The sequence below is a fragment of the Neophocaena asiaeorientalis genome, unplaced genomic scaffold (assembly GCF_003031525.2).
Source record: "Neophocaena asiaeorientalis asiaeorientalis breed wild unplaced genomic scaffold, Neophocaena_asiaeorientalis_V1.1 scaffold275, whole genome shotgun sequence".
NCBI lineage: Eukaryota > Metazoa > Chordata > Mammalia > Artiodactyla > Phocoenidae > Neophocaena > Neophocaena asiaeorientalis.
In genome coordinates, this window is record NW_020173679.1 from 7,977,997 (window position 1) to 7,997,841 (window position 19,845).

The window sequence follows — 19,845 nt, forward strand, 5'->3', positions numbered from 1 at the left end:
GAATTAGAAGCTGTCCAGGTCTTGATGTCCTAGATCTACACATTTGACTATATTGAACTACACAAAGGTAGACTTTAAGATGGTAGGAAATCACCCTAATTTACCCATTTTACCCTAATTTATTAATAATGAGCATTTTACTCTAGTCTAACATGTAGTTGATGCCAGTTAACATTTTATCAAGGCCACTGAACTAAGGTAGGCTTAAACTTGATGAATTTCCTGGCAGTGTCATTAGCGTAGCTTCATTTCCTTCAGATATTACTTAGTTAAAAGTTACAGGGCCATCCCTGGTGGTCCAGTGGTTAAGACTCCGTGCTTCCACTGCAGGGTCACAGGTTCGATCCCTAGTCAGGGAACTAAGATCCCGCATGCTACACGGTGCGGCCAAAAAAAAAAAAAAAGTTACAATCTCCAGTCTTAAGAACTGTGTATGTATGACCCCAACTGAAACTGGAAAACAGTGAGCATGCTTTTCTTCTAGAAGAATCTTCAGTTCTGAAGGTTAGCTGGCCTTTCAGGCAGGCATCTTCCACCAGTGCACTGACCCGATTACTGGTCTCTGAAAGCTGCTGTGTTTGGAAATGTGGATGCTATTAAGGCACTTCCATCCCATTATACTTTACTCAGCTAGTAATTATGAATATAAGCTCAGCTCTGTGGAAAACAGAATGGAACGGTCAGCAGTCATACTCCGTGAGTCTGCTCCCCTTGTGTCCAGGGAAGAAAATATCACAATACCCTCCAGCCAGCCTTTGCCGGTTTTCCTGATAATAGCCCTGACCCTCAGAAACTTTCTGTAACTCCAGGTTTGAATCTCTAAGCTTCAAAGTTTAGCATCTGAAAAACCTCATGCTGGAAGTTTTCTTTAGAGTCTGTGATTCAAGAGCCATAAACAATATGTATAATCAAGGAAGGATTTCAGGGTTTGCTCCTGCCTTCATCTCAGGAGACCCAGATGCTGGTCCACATGGGGCTCGACAGTCGCTCTGCATTATATCACACAGAAAGGAATCTCCCCCGCGTTTACCCACCATTCACTCACTTCTGTGGGAAACTACTGAGGAAAGGGAAAATATAACAATTATACACATATCAATACATATGCATCGGTCTCCAAATGAAGTCCGGATCCTGTGACTCTGGAAGTCCTTGTATTAGCAGTGGAGGCAATTAGGCTACAGGCTGGGCAGCAGCACTGCTCACTATGCTTGATCTGAAATAAGCCTGAAGCTCTCCTCCATAAAAAGAATTGTAACAAATTAATATTAACTAGTTAAAATTAGTACAGGTTGTTTTTTTTGTTTTTTTTTTTATGGTACGCGGGCCTCACTGCCGCGGCCTCTCCCACTGTGGAGCACAGGCTCCGGACGCACAAGCTCAGTGGCCATGGCTCACGGGCCTAGCTGCTCCGCGGCACTCAGGACCCTCCCGGACCGGGGCACGAACCCGTGTACCCTGCATCGGCAGGCGGATTCCCAACCACTGCGCCACCAGGGAAGCCCCAGTACAGGTACTTTTTAACAGCAGTTTCGAATGTAACTTTTATAAGCACGTCAACATGATGTTGTCTGCCTAATAGCGTGGCATTTGTTTTTAAATTAATTTTAGCTAAAACATGAGGAACAATCATTTTGTTTTTTGAGCACAATGTTAAAAATTGCTTTTAATATGAGGGGAAATATTGTTTAAATTAGACAGTTTTGGGGTTTTTTTTGTGGTACACGGGCCTCTCACCGCTGTGGCCTCTCGTGTTGTGGAGCACAGCCTCCAGACACGCAGGCTCAGCGGCCATGGCTCATGGGCCCAGCCGCTCCGCGGCATGTGGGATCTTCCTGGACCGAGGCATGAACCCGTGTCCCCTGCATCGGCAGGCGGACTCTCAACCACTGCGCCACCAGGGAAGCCCTAAATTAGAGAGTTTATATCAAAATAAACTGTAATGTTATTCTGAACACTTAAATATGTAGCTTTTAGCTATTTTAAATCAAAGCAAGGAAGACAAGGACATAACCACCTCTAAGCACATAATGAAGGTGGAAGGAAAGCCCCATGGCTGCATTGACAATAACGGAAAAAACCACAAAAATCTTTATCAAAAATACTCTCTTTGGGTTCCAAATTACTCAAGACACTCAGTATTGGGTGTTTTTGGAGTTAAAATAAAAACTACTTTTCAAATTACACGAGAAAGAGAAGACAACTGCATAAAGAAGAAAGATCACGGCTGATGAATACATTTTTATTCAGATCCATCCTTACACTTCTTTGCATGAGTATTTATAGGTGGGGTTTTATTTGCAGGAGAAGGTCTTCCAGTAGAAATTCTTGCAGGGCGTTTCATCTCGGCAAGTGGACTGTTGGAGGGGCAGGACTTCCTGCCGTTTAGACACCTCCCTGACTTTCCCTCCTAAAAAGGCCACTGCCCTGGCCTGGGAGGCCCACTCATACCACCACGCAAGGAAAGTCAACAGGCTGTTTTTCTTTATTTCTGCCACTTCCTGTATATGCTTTTAAAAAGAAGCAGAGGACAAAGGAAAGACAAATCAACCACCTGGTTCAGCCAGCATTAAGATACATAATTCCTTAAAAAAAAAAAAATGCTCCAGAACAATAAATCACATTTCTATTTAAAGGATAAGTTAAGAGAACACCTTAACGAAATTGCTCCAATTAGAGAAAAGAAGTTGAAATTTTTCAATCAAGGAAACTCTGCTTGTTTTGCTCCTAATCTTGGCTGAGGTTCTTAATTAGAAGAGGTCAAGAAATCTATCATTTTCCCTGACAAGTGACTGGCAGCTAAGAAGCCCCCCAAGGTGGATCAGGCTAATTTAGCTTGGTTTTCCCATCTCTGGTCTTCCTCCTGGCTGTCCACAAATTGCTTTTCGAGAGAGATCAGCTTGAGACATTATATTCTGGCTTTTCAAACTCCTTAGAAAGCTTCTAGGAGTAATCTGATGATGAATGACTTGTCTGGAACTCATCTGATAAGTTCAGAGAAAAATCCATTTTTAATGGTCAACTTTATGTACTCTTTCTTGGAACTTTTTCAAAATGGGAAAAAGAGAAAAGTAAGTCATGTCATGAAATTACAAATCCTCACAATGGAAAATGTAATGATGTCAATTAATCTGAGCCAGTGACAACATGTGCTGTATATATAAATTAAGATTCTAGAAGTACGTGTGACTAATACCACAGTGGCAGCTCCATGATTGCACTGCAATAGACTGCTGTAATCACTAAATGTTTCAAAGACTAGCAGATGGAGACTGCTAGCTCGAAGAAGCTTCCCTTAGTTTCAGAGCTTTCTAACAAACTTCCTAACAACTGAAGGTAAACAAGAATCAATGGTCTATATGGACATCACGGCACAGGGCAGCTGAGGGGCACGCTGCAGAGTCCAGCCCTGCAGTCTGTCCTGTACACACACTCAGCTGTGGAGATGCTGGGGAATCCGTAGGGGCGGCCAAATGTGCCAAGGAAAGAGACAGCCCACAAGTGGGTCAGCACGCGGCCGAGTCAGACTACTCACCCCACTGTCGCGGCCAGCGAGGCCGCCCTCCAGGGGAAGGGCAGCGGCAGCAGGCAGAAGGGCGGCAGCGTCCTCAGGCTGACGGGCACTTCTCTCCAGCCCTGCGGCTGCTCATCCTGCTTGGCAGCCCCGAAATCAGTGTGTTGTGGACTTGGGTCTCTTCTTTGGAGACCAGGGGGTTATTTTAAGCTCAACCTGCAGTTTTGTTTTTGTATATATGCCTGTCTTAAAGCCTGTACCCCCTCTTCCTTCACACTCAAGCAGCAACGCATAAGCCTGAGCAATCAGTGCCCACAAAAGTGCTTTCAGATTGGATTTAACCCCTTCATTAAAGCCTCAGATCTCTTCCTGTGTTGAGAGTGGATTTGCTCCTACTTTAGAATGCAAAGTGCACTTGCCTCTGAAGAAGTTCTACCTCCTCCTAATTACGCCCAAGCAAGCAGGAAGCCATGAGAACAAAACCAAGTGATTTAACATAATACAAAATTAGCCTTGGATAAGGAGCTTAAAACCTGCCATTTTGTCCACGTAAAAGTATGACTGAATCTGCTTGGGCAGAAGAAACAAGGCGACGGTGAGGGCTCAGGGAGCCGCTCAGCACCCACTGGTCTCCAAACCGCAGGCAAGGGCGACCCGAGTGATGGTTTCCCAGCACCACCTCCCCGGCCAGCAGGCCACTGTCCTCTGGCCCAGGCCTTCCCAAACTGTGACGTGGACCCAAATCACCTTATTAAGATTGAAATGCATATTCTGATGTCGTGGGTACAAGGAGGAGCCGAGATCCCACAATTCCAATGAGCTGACACTAGAGTAACCAGTGCTTTTCATCTGCTGCTGGCCACTCACTAGTGGCTTGTAAACTAGCACTTTTTTTTTTTTTTTTTGCGGTACACGGGCCTCTCACCGTTGTGGCCTCTCCCGTTGCAGAGCACAGGCTCCGGACGCGCAGGCTCAGCGGCCATGGCTCACGGGCCCAGCCGCTCCGCGGCATGTGGGATCTTCCCGCACCGGGGCACGAACCCGCGTCCCCTGCATCGGCAGGCGGACTCTCAACCACTGCGCCACCAGGGAAGCCCCTAGCACTTTTTTTGAATGAAATAATAATTAGAGGGCATCATGTTAAGGATAAATACTGCTGTGTGTGCGTGTGTGCGTGTGTGTGTGTGTGAAGCGTAAAACGTACTTCTTGCTGAATGCCCTGCACTTGACCAGCTCCTGGGGCTTCCTCTCCTCCTGAAGACAGCTCCACTGCTAAGAACTCCAGAACGTGAAGCCCTCTGTGCCGTGCCACCTCCTGGCTCCTCCGGATGGGTCCCAGGTTCAGAGTCACACAAACAAATGTGCAGACCCTCTTCACCTAACTGAGACAGCTAGGAAAATCCGAAACACCTACCACTAACCTACTAAGGTGACCAATGTCAAAGGCAAGGTTCTAAATGGAAGAAAGCAACCAAAGAACTGACAGCGCTTTCCAGAAGTGAACACTGAAGCTTGCGGTTTTCCAAGAGCCTGGTTCACACCCCTTCACAAGGGAAAGCTCAACCTTAAATTTCATCGCATCTCAGGCTTGTTTAAGATTCTAGGTAAAATTGGCACGGCACGATGACCCACGGATCATACGCTGCATATCGTCTAGTCTCTTTTTTGGTACCACAATAAATTTTTTGCCTAACTCCCACAAATGGCGTTAAAAATGTTTAGATATTCTTGCAGATAAGAAGGTCATGGCAGCTCAGCCAGCTCTTATAGCCTTAGTACATTTCCCAGATTTTATTCAGTGGCCTCATTAAACACTGAGCGCCTGGCACGTGCCACCTAGAGGTACAGGGGAGCCACATCCTCCACCCCGACAGAGTTGTTACAGCGCCGCGAAGGGGCAGGATACACACTCTGCAAATGAGAGAAAAGTAAATTTGGGGTGCAAAGAGGGTTATGTGCTGCGGGTTGGAGAAGGCTTCATGTGATCTTATTACTGGCCGTTTTCAAGGCGATGGCAACGTATCGTAGTACTTCAAGGTGACGGCTCTAGACTAAAATCCTGGTTTTGCCGCTGAATTAACTTTTCTAGGGCCTCGGGTTCCTCATCTATAAAATGGGGATAAAAACGGTACCTACTGCCTACCTCACAGAACTCTGTGAGGACCAAATAAGATCATGATAAGCACCTAACGCAAGTAGAAAGCACAGAAGGCCCTCACGACAGGAACTGTTACTAAGAAGATACCCTAAGGCCTTAGTCCTTCCTGCCCCACAGTATAAAGAAGAGCTCCCTGCCACAAAACGTTGGAAATCCCTGGTTAGAGCCATGAAACTCAAGCAAAGGCTCCTCCTCACCACACAGCACACCTCAGACTCGGGAACGCCTGCCTCGGTAGTTCTCTACTCAGTACTCGGGGGCGCCTGCCTCGGTAGTTCTCTACTCAGTACTCAGGGGCGCCTGCCTCGGTAGTTCTCTACTCAGTACTCGGGGGCGCCTGCCTGCCGTGCATGCACAGCACTACACAAGGCACCCCCACCATCTGCCACCCCAAAGCCTGCCCACAGGGAGCCGTCGGTCTAACGTTTTATGCAAGAACGTGTGCTTCTGAAAAGAAGTACCATGGGAGCCGTGACTAAAGGAACACAGTACCGCATGATTTCGAAAAAGGGAGATTGTTTATTCTAAAAGGCAGAAGTAGGACCTAGATAGAAGATGGAAGGCTCTTCTTCATATACAGAAGAAACTTGCAACAGTCAGTGTCCAATAACAGAAAGGGCGCTCTCTCCCTGAGGAATTCAGCAGAGCCCCGGGAACCACAGTCAGCAGTGCTGCAGAAGGGGTTCCTACTTGCTGGGGAGATTGGACTACACGACCTCTAAGGGTTCTTTACAGATTCTGCAATTCAGTAAAGGTAGTAATCAGGCCCTGATTACGCTTTCCCAGACACCTAGGTTTCAAGGTATCAGCTGTGTATGAGCCAGCGTAGACCTACCCCAGCGCATTGCAGCTGCTGCTGTGTGTAGAAGGGGATGCTCTGAAACTTCCCTGGATCGTTAATTGAGTAATAAAAAATTAACACAGGATCTTTTATTTCAATTTTTTTTTGAGGAATTGGTTAACAAGGAAGACAACAAACATTATCAATGTAAATTGCCCCAACTATGCTACCAGGCCACGTTTATGTCAAAGACATCTGCTGCTTTACATGGTCAATCATCTGGCTACGTGGTTAATAAATCTAGTTAAAGTTCAGGTGAGCTTCCAGGACTCTGAGGAAGCAAGCCTGTGAGAGAGAGCCCTCTACCACTCCCTTCTGCCACTGTCAGCAAAGGTGGAACTGGAAAGGATGGCTGACATCACATGGACATTCTGGAGTCACCTAAACCCTGATCAGAACGTGCGGTGGGCAAGAGGCAGCTCCTGAGAACTCAGGGAGTAGACTCAGCCATTCCACACAAAGTCTGGCCACCCCTGTGTTATAATCCCCGAAAAATGTGTTTTACTACCACTTGTCTAAAATATGAACAGGTCATACATAAATGTGCCAAATAAACCAAAAGATTACGTGAACATCAAGTCAACTTTCTCATCTGGCTAGAAAACTTCATGTCAAAATACCCATGCCAGCCAGGAGGGGCCCTCTACAACCCTCTAATCAGGGACAGGACACCCAGGGTGTACACGGGTTCATCATTTCGAGTCATGTGTATTCTGAGTTTCTGGAGCTACAGAAATCTATAGAAACAAGATGCATTATAATGGCTCTACCAATTTCCTTTTATTGTCGCATATAACATTGCTGCGAGAGGTATTAACTCTGTTTCACTGATAAGAACACAATGTTTCAGCAAGTCATACAGTGGGAGGGAGGGAGGCGCAAGAGGGAATAGATACGGGAACATATGTATAACTGATTCACTTTGTTATAAAGCAGAAACTAACACACCATTGTAAAGCAATTATACTCCAATAAAGATGTTAAAAATAAATAAATAAACAAAACAAAATCAGCCATTCATAGAAAAAAAAAAAGAAAGTCATACAGCTATTAGAGTTATGAAATCAGGATGCAAGTCTAGATTTGTCAACCTTTGGAAAGTCCACAGTATCTAGTCTCAAAACTCTCCGCGATGAGGCGTTTAAAGACAGCTTACCTGAAAATGAAATTGCTAACGTACAGATCTTTGGCTGGAATGTACTGTAAAGACAGAAGCCTTCATGATTCACATTTTTCACTAATGTGACACAAAGGTGTTACAATTATTATCTGAGACCAAATGATTTGTTATTTGAAGAACCTGAAACCGTGAAGTTTGAATTCAACGCTTTACTATGACCATAGCTCAGCATCTCCTTTTGAGAGGTAGACTCTGGGGTATCTTTTGCTGATCATATCTGGGCATGGATGGTATAAATTCTATCCAGCTGCACGCACCTTTTCTCTCTCACCCACTCTATAGAGTCATCACTCCAAACGTGACTACCATCTCCAATGGTCAGTAGATCCTGGGTGGTTGGTTAACGTCTTCAAGCTTCAGCTTGCTCATCAGTAAAATGGGAATAAACAAAAAAACCCTGAAAAAGTTGTGAAGAAGAACTATATGGAACACCCAGGGCAGCAGCTGGTGCACAGAAAGGGCTCTGTAAGTGCCAGGCCCTTTGCTTTACTCCTGCCGCCCCAACAGGGAAAAGGCATGCCCTGGACCCCTAATAAACCCCAAGGAGAAGACAGCAGACCTGGGATTCCTGGAAGCATCATCTCTCACAAACTAAAACAGAGGACACACAACTGAAGTGTTTTGGAGGAGTAGTCAGGTTTTCCTCTCAAGCAAAACTTCTGCCCAGTATAATTACAAAATAGCCAGACAAAAGTCACATAAACTGTGTTTCTGGAGAAAATCACCTTTAAAAAGTAAAAAGGACAAAAGGACCATTTCCAAACACGCACCCTTTTACCTTGTGACCACAAGTGACGCGGGTTTAAAAAACAATACTGGGGGAAAAAAAAAAAAAACCAATACCGAGAGGCTTCCCTGGTGGCACAGTAGTTAAGAATCTGCCTGCCAATGCAGGGGACACGGGTTCGAGCCCTGGTCCGGGAAGATCCCACATGCCACGGAGCAACTAAGCCCATGCGCCACAACTACTGAGCCTGCGAGCCACAACTACCAAGCCCACATGCCACAACTACTGAAGCCCACAAGCCATAACTACTGAGCCACCACACCTAGAGCCCGTGCCCTGCAACAAGAGAAGCCCGCGCACCACAACGAAGAGTAGCCCCGGCTCGCCACAACTAGAGAAAGCCTGCGCACAGCAACGAAGACCCAATGCAGCCGAAAATTAATTAATTAATTTTGAAAACAATATTGGTAATCAAAAGAACTAAATAGGGAGTTCCCTGGTGGTCCAGTGGTTAGAACTCGGCACTTTCACTGCCATGGCCTGGGTTCAATCCCTGGTCAGGGAACTGAGATCCTGCATGCCACGCAGTGCAACCAAAAAAATAAAAGGACTAAATAAATATAGCTTTATTCATCTTTCAGGGACTGTCAGCCTAAAAAATTATATAAAAGAATGAAAAAATAACTGATTTTTGCTTGAAAAAGTCAACGATATGTAGTTGCTAACAAAATTTTATTAACTGCAATAGATACAATTTCCAATATATACCATTCAAACACACTTTTTTCATGTGCTTCAGTAAGACATGGGAGTATTTTGCTTAAGAGTTTCCAGTTCTCTTTTAAACCACCTTTTGCAGTCAGTGACTTGGAGAATACAGTACAAAAAGCCCCCAAGCCTTTTTTTTTTTGGTAATCTCCACTTAATCCTTTCAAAACCCTTTGTTGGCAATACATGTTTTTAGTGGCTCTACCTGAAGGCTGCTTTTTCCCAATGGCGACAGACTTTAATTCTCACTTTCCACTACACCAGCCTCTGCTGGCTCCACTGAATTTTTGTTTTCATCCTCTAACTTCTTTTTCTTCTTTGCTTTTCGTTCCAGGTTAAACTGAGCGATGTCTTCATTTTTCTCTGTGATGTATTTTAGCTATAAAAAATGTTTTTAATTACATTTTTATCTGGTTGTAAAGCCATTTATAAGCCTAAGGGAAGAAAAAAATCTACACCGTTTCCCAACCACTCCCACCCTGGGTTACATTCCTTAGAGTTAAAACACAGCTTCAAATTTTTTCTGGAAGAAGGAATCAACTTCAGAAGTCAACTCCCTGCTACATATCCTATCAAACAGGTAGGAGTTCCTTGAAAAATCAAAAGAATTAAAACTTGTAGCTTACAGAAGGCATGCCAATCACAAATATACTCTACAAAGCACACATATAGTCAACATGCCCCTAAATTTATCCAACTAAAATTATTGAGCAACTACTGTGTACCAGATACTAGAGATACAAGGGAAATATAAGACAAGTTCCCTGCCCTCAGGGAAGATTTAGTCTAACGCACAAATTTAGCTGAAACTCTTCAGTAATAAGTTTCTGTCAGATAAAAAAATTAAGAATCCAAAATAAAAACAACATTCTGAAGTAGACAAATATGCACCCAATTAATAGTCTAAGATGACTTGCATTGACGATTCCTTGGCAAAAGGTGGAAATTGCTCACTGAAGCTGACCAAGTAAGAGTTATGACAGAGGATTTATGAGGAGAGAAAAATGTCTTTTCCACTGATACACGGCACCACAGGCGCCTGAGCTATTTTACTTAGGAACCATATCATCCTTAACCCTGACTTAAACTTTGGACAAATAATATTAGAAGAGCAGAGATAGAAAACAGCCCAGTGGAAACAGCACTAGATTCAGGGTTCAAAGGTTAAGGTTCAGCTGTCAACCAGAAAACTTCCTATTTAACTTTGGGAAGTTACTTAACTCCAGTAGCCTAGCCTGTAAAATGGGGCTATCTAGTCATGTTATTGAAAACCCTCAGAGGGTAGTTGTGAGCTTTAAATAATATATGTAAAATATTATCAATAAAAGTCCTGTGTAAACTGCCAAGTGCTACACAAGTTCATTCATTCAGCAACTACTCGTGAGCACCTACTGTGGGCCAGGCCCTATTGTAGGCACGGCAGATGGAGCAGAGAAGAAGGGGACAAAAATCCCTGCCCTCGTGGAGCTCACATTCTGGGGAGGAACGTGAAGTATTTTAACTGCTAGGATCAGACCTCACAGGTGTCCTGGATCTGCCATCGGCCACAGCTACTAGCCTGGGATCACAGCATCACCTGTAAAATGAGGGCTTGGTCAAGATGACGTCCAGACTTCTTTGAAAAGACAGACAATGTGCTCAATTTCCTGCACATCCCAGATGTACAGATACTCTTTCCATACCTGGCCCAACAGAACTGTGGGCACCATAACGAAACTATCCCCATACACTCTGGCCTGCGACCTGTCTCTGACATCATGCTCCAGATGAAACATGGGACCAAAGTTTTGAGACATTACAAAAAAGGCAAATTATGAATCCAGAGAGCACTGATTAGAAAATTTCAAATTGGCTTAGTAAGATCCATCATAATGAAAGAAAGCCTATAAATTACGGGCAGGTCTGAATGGTTCAAGCATCTCTCGTTTTTAATGCAAGGTGCCCTGGGGAATCACTTCATGGCTGCAAGTGATTAATTGGGAATAATGTATTCTGATGGGAAAGGGGAGTGAGGAAAGAAATTCATCTCTCACCAGTGAATTACTCCTCCTGGCTAAAAGCTTCACATCTTCAGTGTTAATGGTGCTTCTTTTCGCATGTCTGTAGAAAGGGCAGAAACAATTCACCAAAATGTTTGGTATTATTTAAAGTTTTGATGAAACACAAAAGTTCATGGCCAGACTTCACACCAGCAAGGATCTCTAAGTAGCCCATCTTTTCAGATTAAGGTCATTAAGCAACAGTGACACAAAAATGAGTGAAGTGACGAGCCAAGATACCAACTAAATAAAGAGACTTAGAGAAAGCAGAAGCCCATCTGTCCACCTCCACCTGAGGGCCAGCGTGCTTGGAGAATACGAGCAGGGAAAGGAGTGAGGGGCGTTAAACCCTTCCCGAATGGCCTGCTTGGTCACAATGGACACAGAGACCACCATACAAAAAGCAAGAAGGTCAGTGAAGCACCTTCAGTGAAAAGAGAATGACACAGAGCTCACGATACCAAGATCGTCTCTGCTTAAGCAGACGCTAAACAGAAGAACAGAGACTTTCCATGAAGCATGGCTTCACTTACACCAAGGTCCTAAAGCTCTTCTCCAAAGGCTACAATACAGGAAAAAGCTTGTGCAGGTGTCTCCTAATATCCCATTTCCCAACTAGGAAATAACGCATTCCCCCGACAATAGCCCAGTTAGAACAAAGAACATCCTTTCAACTGGAGTCTGTTTCTTGCTCACAACATGGACTCAAGTTCTTGTTCCAGTCCTCCTCTGTCTGCTTTAAAAGGTAATTTGAGATAATAAGCTCTATTCAATAATTTATTACTCTAAATTACACCCTTTCTTGCCATTTCTAACTTCCTCCAAAAATAAGTAGGAACTTCATAAGTAGGAATAAGGAGGAATCTTTGTATCCTTAATAACTATCCAAGTGGCCAGCACATAGTAAGTCCTCACTGTTGAGTTAAAGATAAAATCCCAGAAATTATACTCCATAATTTGGCCATTAGTCTTTCACATCCTGCCAAGTGTGAAAATATCACATGCCATCTCATCATGATTGACAGTACCTGCCTGTCCTAATACCCATGTCAGAAGATAACTTCTAACTAGCCACCTGCAAGGACCAGAACAGAGGAAAGGGGGAAAAAAGTCAGACAGAAGGTGACAGAGGACTTCCCTGGTGGTACAGTGGTTAAGAATCCACCTGCCAAAACAGGGGACACGAGTTCGAGCCCTGGTCCGGGAAGATCCCACATGCCGCAGAGCAACTAAGCCCACACGCCACAACTGCTGAGCCTGTGCTCTAGAGCCCATACGCCTAGAGCCTGTGCTCTGCAACGAGAAGCCACCACAATGGAAGCTGGCTCGCCGCAACTAGGAAAAGGCTTCACGCAGCAACGAAGACCCAAGGCAGCCAAAAATAAATAAATAAAATAAACAAAAATTTTTTAAAAAGGTGCTAAAATAGCAGCCACAAAGTATGAAGCCAATCCACAGGTTCCCTGGGTGCAGGACATTAGGTGCCATGGACACACCGTGGCCTTCATCTCTATCACACGATCAGGCTGCTCTGGCGGTACTACCGCCTTGGTAAAGTGCCATACAAGGAGCAGGTAAGAGGAAGCAGCACACTGAACTATTCACACAGTAAGATTAGCTCATCTGTTCATGAGAAGCATTTAGGAAACAGCAGAGTCGATCGTCTCTACCACTCAGCTTGTCATCTGGTTTCTCTGCACCATATTCTTTATTATTTTTTTAAAATATTTATTTATTTACTTACTTGGCTGTGCCGGGTCTTAGTTGCGGCACACGGGATCTTCATTGCAGCACGCCAACTCATAGTTGCAGCGTGCCAACTCTTAGTTGTGGCATGTGGAATCCAGTTCCCCGACCAGGGATCAAACCTGGGCCCCCTGCATTGGGAGCGTGGAGCCCTGGCCACTGGACCACCAGAGAAGTCCCCTCTGCACCATGTTTTAATGTTACCACTTTCCCAGATGGAGGAGTAGGTATATCCTATGCCAGCCACTGCACATCAGAGATTCTCCTAAATCAAACCTCTGGCTCCAGAAAATTACTCTAGGGAACGTAACAAAGGGATTTTCATATAACACTTTTAGCAACACAGGTTTCAAAGATTATTCCCAAAATGTCCCTAGAATTTATTTACCGTAGAATATCGATCTTCTTCAAAATGTTTCATCTTTAACATGTTAACAATATTAAGTGACTAGAGATTTCAAAGCTAAATAAGGGAAATTCACAACTTAAACTGGGAGATGATCTTCCAAAGTTTGCAGATGACTTGAGTTTATAGTATTTACAATTTAAATGCATTTTATTTCATAGAAACAATGTTACAAACACTGGTTAGGTTCCCAGCCTGCAAAGACTATTTAATATATAGTCAACCTGAAACAGTATGTATTTCAGACTTCTCAAACTGGGGTAATCATATAGTAGTTCTAAGGGCAGGGACTATGTGACAGGGAAAACTCAAAACCACAGGATAAAGTTGACCTTCTGGGAGCATCAATGTTATTCAGTGATAAACTTTAAAACAGGATTTTTTATATGAGAGCAAACTGGACTATTTTGAAAACGAATGTAAAATTAAGACAACGGATGAGTCTTCCAAGAAAATCTGTGCCTGTGTTCGCTCAGGGTCCTTGGGAGGACGTCTGAGGAGCCCTGGTGTACCCATGTGAGCACCGCAGAAGAGGCGGCATCTCCTAGTAAAGCCTCACTCAGAGAACATAGACTGACAGCCTTTACACAGACTCCTTTACTCAAAAGATGACGTCCTTCCTTGTGGAGCTGACAGTCTAAGTGATACCCACACACCACTCTGCCCCAGTGCCCAGCAAAAGGAAATGGACTTAACGTAACTATAAAAAACACAGGGACTCCCCTGGTGGCGCAGTGGTGAAGACTCCGCGCCCCCAATGCTCGGGGCCCAGGTTTGATCCCTGGTCAGGAAACTAGATCCCACATGTGTGCCGCAACTAAGAATTCACATGCCACAACTAAGGAGCACACGTGCCACCACTAAAGAGCCCATGAGCCACAACTTAGGAGCATGCCTGCCGCAACTAAGACACGGCACAACCAAATAAATAAAATAAAATAAAAAGACAATCATGGGAATGTAATGTACAGCACGATGACTATTAAAAAAAAACCTATAAAAAACACAGAGTACCTGAAAGCTTAATGTGTTATAATGCTAAATAGTTCTAATTTTATTTCTTTTTAAATTTTTTAAAATCTCTGTAGGTTTTTTTTTTTTTGGCTGTGCCGGGTCTTAGTTGTGGCACGCTGGATCTTCGTTGCCATGTGCAGGATCTTTTAGTTGCGGCATGTGGGATCTAGTTCCCTGAGCAGGGATCGAACCTAGGCCCCCTGCATTGGGAGAGCGGCGTCTTAACCACTGGACCACCAGGAAAGTCCCCTAATTTCATTTTTACTCCTAGTATTTAGAAGTATTTAAAGTTTTTCATTGTCTTTTCCCACAACTAACACAGAAGTAGCAAGTAGACTCACACCTGAGGGCTTGCTACAGGCATCTAGTGGGTAGAGGCCGGGGTGCCACTAAACACACCAAAATGCACAGGACAGCCACCACCAGAACAAGGAATTATCCAGTCCAAAATGTCAATAGTGCTGAGGTGATCTGTACTGATAAACTCTATGTTCAAATCAAATAACCACTGTCTACTTATTTACATTTTTGTGTCTTCCTCTGTAGTACAAAGCGCTCATATTTTAAAAAAAAAGAAGAAAAGAAATGGCAAGTAAAGGTAGTAAGTGTATCTCACAGGAGACTGAGAGTGGGGGTGGGCACGAGGCACAGGTAAGGGGCAACCACCTGAATTAACAATGATAAGCCATATAAGCTATCAGTATCCCATACATTATCCTTATCCCTTCTGGCGAAGTTGAAGATGCTAAGCGGTTTTTAGGGACTCATACACAGGAATAGGAAAGATTTAGAGCCTGCCCTCTGAGAACCTACTGCTTTAATTCATTCAGAATATTCATCGGAGAAAAAAAAGAGCTAACAGGAGCAAGGTGAAAAGTATGGGGTGTGGGAGAGGCTGGCACCAAATCAGAAGTGGGAGCAAATTAGAAAGCTTTGGCCCTTTCAGGCCTTCCTCATTCAAATTGCTTCATGAAAGCAATTCGTTGCAATTGTTTTCAATTACCTGCAGTACTAATTGAAGAGAGGAGCATAAATCACCTGTAAAAGCTAACACTTTACCAGCTGAAAGTAAGTCACACACTTTTCAAGGAGCGTGTGTCTCAGTTGTAACAAGCTCAGCAAATGCAGGGCTGACGGGCCTTGGGGCTGTATTATCCCGACACCTGCAAGCTTCCCCACGGGGCACGAAGCAGCCCAGCACGGGCGCCCAGCCTCACGCCCCAGCACTACACCACCTGCAGAAATGGCCTTAAAAGCACACTGTGCACAGAGTCCTGGAGACATGATTCATACCTTTTTAACCTGGAACTGAATAACTCTGGTTCCGTTAACAAAAAATACTTGGAAAGCTTCAAAAAATGCCAAATCAAGTCTGAATGGACAGTGATTAAAGCAGATCTTACATTCTTACAGAATCATGATTGGAGATTGAGCATCCACAAAACACAGGGAAAAAAAAAGCTAAAACTCTCCTGAAATTCACCACCAGATGGGGCGTATCAATAGCATGTAAACAAACAAAGATCCCACAATCAAGCTCTCTACCCACCTTGCAAACATTTCAAGGTCTTTGGCAAAATTTTCTGAAAGAGAAAAAGAGATGTGCTTTAGCTACCCTATAGCAATTTTTTTTCAGCAGTGCTGCATGGCATGTGGGATCTTAGTTCCCCGACCAGGAATCGAACCCGTGCCCCCTGCTTTGGAAGCACAGAATCTTAACCACTGGCCCACCAGGGAAATCCACCCCCCATCTCAATCTTATTTCAGAGGGAGAAAAGTGAAATCTCAATGTCTACAGTAAGTACAGTGACTAATACAACAAATCCTTTTAAAGGTGAGAGGAGGCCCTTCAGGCAGGTCCATCACTGGATTCATTATGACCTCCTTGCCTCCCTGGCCCCCTCCACCCTTCATTACAAGCCTTTGGTAATTGTGGCTACACCTTTCCTTCCTAGAAGCTATCCCTAACTTTAAATTTTGCTACGAGTTAGGGCTTAGGAGGACATTAATCTCCTCTGAAGTCAAGCAAATACCAAGGCTTCAAGTTCAACTGTCAAACTGTGGGTGATATAAAAAAGTTACAAAGCAATGAAATTTATGTCTAATGTTCCCGGCAGTTTAAAGCACAATAAAATAAAGGTGCTGATGCCCCCGTGTTAGGGTAATAGAAAGAAAAAAAAATAGTTCTTTCCATAAGCTATCTGAATCTTACGGCCAATAAAAGAAACGTTTCGCGAACGGTGTCCAATGATAATGTTCTCTGTCTGCTGGTAAGACATGCCACGGCACCCCAGCCCCGCACATTTCTCCCAGGCAAATCAACCTCTGGGCTTTCTATACGTCTACAGGAAGACCGTGGCTGCATACCGCACTGTTGAAAAGTCATCTCCGAAATCGCTGCAATGGTTTGTTTGCTGAACTGCATCTCTTTGTCCGACGCAACTTCCTCACAAAGACAGCCAACAGTGTAGTGAACCGCTGCCTTTAGCCTCTGAAGCAAAATCAAAACACTTCGTGGGTAAGACTGCAAATAAGAGCTTTCCACATCTTAAAAAATTAAGATCAAGGAGAGGGTCTGCTCACCCTAATTCCTTCAGCACTTTCCATAATGGCTGAGTGAGTTTTCAACTGTACTAAAAAATTAATGGGGCCCTCTGGAGTGTGACTTGTAGAAACATTACTTTAATGTTAATGGTTAATGGTTATGATTTAGGTCAAGTAAAGGTAAGGAATTAGGATGGCAATTCAGCAGGGAATGAAGGCAGACTGGTACTTGGGAGGCATCTATGTGACTTTACTGTTATTCCACATTTATGTGCCCAAGTGCCTACTGCGTGAAGGCGTGTGCTAGGTGTCTGGGCAACACAAAGAAAAAAGACAGGGATTTCTGCCCCCATATGGGGGTTAATCAAGCAAATGCAAAAGGATCCCATCCCTGTGCTTCAAGTCCTTGCCAACCCCTGTCCTGCATGAGGCAGGACGAATGATCAGGACAACACAGGGAAAGGCTCATGAGGCGACATCGGACCCTCCTCTGATTTGCTGGTTTGCTAGCCCACCTCAACAGGACCCTCACTGCTCCTCAGCAACCCTTTCAGGTACTGGAAAACATACCTCTACCCATGCGGAGGAGTAAAGAAGCCAAACAAGCTAAGCCAAGGTCTCCGTCTCATGTGAATAAACTTGCTGAGCCCTGTGTGGGCTCCACCTGTGCTGGAAACAGAGCTGAAGTGGACATGGTGACAGCTGAACCCAAGACAGTATCAACTCTACCAGCAAGTGTTCATGGTAGAAGCAAGATGAGGAGGAACTGCAAAAACACAAGTCCAGGACCCCAGAGTAGAGGCCAGGCAGATAAGCAAGGGACCTACGTTCCTTAGTTTCAGATGTCACAAGAGTAGGTAAGTAGAGGGCATTGGTGGGAGGAGACAAAGAGACCACCACCCTGGGAGGGATAAAAACCCTCCAAGGGATCTTTTGTAGGTATGTGTAGAGGTGAGGTTAGGGGCGGGGGAACAGGACAGGGATCCTTCCGACTGCTCCAGAAGTTTTCTCTGCCGGCCCCTCCCCCCCACCTCCTGGAACGGGCTAAGTGCCTTCTTCGATGTTGAACACTGAGAGGCTAAATCTCTAGACTCTAAACTCCTCGAGGGCAGGACCCTTCAAGTGTTGTTCACAGCTGTCCACCTAGTGGCAAGAACAGCTGGCTGAGTGAATGGCTGGACCCCCCCCCCCCCATAGAGAACAAGGTTCAAATTTCTCAGTCCATCTTTGCAGCCTCACTCACTTACTCAGTAAGCGCTGTCTATTGAGAGCCACGCTCTGTACTAGGGGCTGAGAACACAAAACTGAAAAGGACAGTCCCTGCTCTCAAAGAGATTATCTCCCACCACACCTGTGCCATGAATGGACTCCTGGAAACCACCAATGTCATGAAACACAAAGAAGGTGGAGAACCCTTCCAGGGAAGACCGGAGCCAGGACCACTTGATGCAAGGCATGATCCCTGACTGGATCCTGGGTGAAGAAAAAGACCACTAAAGAACATCTTTGGGGGCTTCCCTGGTGGCGCAGTGGTTAAGAATCCACCCGCCAATGCAGGAGACACGGGTTCGAGTCCTGGTCCAGGAAGATCCCACCTGCCCCTGTGCCACAACTACTGAAGCCCACGCACCTAGAGCCCGTGCTCCGCAACAAGAGAAGCCACTGCAGTGAGAAGCCCACAAACTGCAACAAAGAGTAGCCCCCGCTCGCCGCAACTAGAGAAAGCCCGCACGCAGCCACGAAGACCCAATGCGGCCAAAAATAAATAAATAAAAAGGAAAAAAAGAACATCTTTTGGACAACTGGCAGAAATTGAATATGGACTGACATTAGATCATAGTATTTTATCAATATCAAACTTCCTGAGTGTGATCAGAGATTATGTCACAGAACGCCCTTGTTCTTGGGAGAAGCATGCTGAAGTATTAAAATTTAAAGGTGAAGTGTCAAGTGTATTTAATTCTCAAATAATTCCGAAAAAAGGAGCAAGGGAGCAAATACAGCAAAACGTTAACCGGTGAATCGGGGTGAGCGGCACATGGGTGATGAATACATTATTTTTCCACATTATTCTTGCAACTTTTTCTTGAAGGCTTAAACTTCAAAATAAAGGGAGTGGGTAAACAGCGTCTGAACCTTAGAAGCTCATTCCCGTGTCTCTTCGGTTAATCCTCTCTGAGGTTGCCACCCTGGTTCTTGGTTTTCACCTCTTTACAACACTGTTCTCACGACTCTGCCACGCGGTATTTATTCCGGTGCTGACTAAAGGACTGGATACTCATAACTATCCCGAGAACTGGTTATTACCCGATTTTCCATCTAGGAAAACTGAGTTTGGGCAGAGTCAACACAACCCTCCGGGCGGAGTCGACATTCGAACCCATATCCGATGGGCTCGGGAGCCGGATGGCCTGGGGGTTTGCACCAGGGTCTGAGGCTTGTCTCCTCGCGGGCAGGACGGAGAGCGCACGGGTTACGGGAGCCAACATTTTCGAGCTTGTGCCGCGTGCCAGGCGCCTCACAACGACCCTGTCCGAGGAGACTGAGGCTGCCCCAAAGCCAGAGGGACCCTCCGCGGAGCACCGTAGGAACTTCCACGGACTCTCCTTTCTTGCGCCGCCGCCCGCACGCTCCAATCCGCGATACCATGGAAACCGCCTCCCAGCACCCCCCGCGGCAGCCGAACCGGCCTAAGCGCGGGCGCCAGGCGGCCGGAGCCGGCCCGCGCAGGCCCGAGCTCGCCCTCCGACCCCGGCACGAAGGCGAGGGCGGGCGGAGGCAGGGCCTTTTTCTCCCCTGCACAATCTAGACGCCGTCCTTCCCCAGCCCAGCCAAGACTGCATTCTCCGGTACCTGTTGGTAAGAGAATCGCTGCTGCTCCTCGGCCCCCTCCTCCTCCTCCATCATC

At 45.3% G+C, this 19,845-nt stretch overlaps 3 protein-coding genes across 5 annotated transcripts in view; 1 reads left to right on the plus strand and 2 right to left on the minus strand.

Annotated features, from left to right (window-relative positions):
- DFFA (DNA fragmentation factor subunit alpha) overlaps positions 1-10,474 on the plus strand; it is a 25,682-nt gene extending 15,208 nt beyond the window's left edge. The window contains exon 7 of the mRNA XM_024749702.1: positions 9,523-10,474. Within this exon, the coding sequence (XP_024605470.1) occupies positions 9,523-9,567 (45 nt within the window). The 3' untranslated portion in view covers positions 9,568-10,474. The remainder of the gene's footprint in view (positions 1-9,522) is intronic.
- CENPS (centromere protein S) overlaps positions 1-19,844 on the minus strand; it is a 20,282-nt gene extending 438 nt beyond the window's left edge. The window contains exons 1-6 of one of the 3 annotated variants that reach the window (XM_024749703.1): positions 19,791-19,844; positions 16,761-16,884; positions 15,943-15,976; positions 11,222-11,288; positions 9,394-9,567; positions 2,222-2,510 (exon numbers count right to left, since the gene is read on the minus strand). In XM_024749703.1, the coding sequence (XP_024605471.1) occupies positions 9,427-9,567; positions 11,222-11,288; positions 15,943-15,976; positions 16,761-16,884; positions 19,791-19,844 (420 nt within the window). In that variant the 3' untranslated portion in view covers positions 2,222-2,510; positions 9,394-9,426. Of the gene's footprint in view, positions 1-2,221; positions 2,511-7,441; positions 8,091-9,393; positions 9,568-11,221; positions 11,289-15,942; positions 15,977-16,760; positions 16,885-19,790 lie in introns of those variants that run through there. The other 2 variants (XM_024749706.1, XM_024749704.1) reach the window with 2 other exon arrangements.
- Positions 2,222-6,169, minus strand: CORT (cortistatin). Its single transcript, XM_024749977.1, is given in 5 exon segments — positions 2,222-2,510; positions 3,536-3,614; positions 3,616-3,704; positions 3,706-3,730; positions 6,165-6,169. Coding segments are annotated over 5 exon segments (414 nt in total). The 3' UTR covers positions 2,222-2,294.
- Position 19,845: the final 1 nt, after the last annotated feature.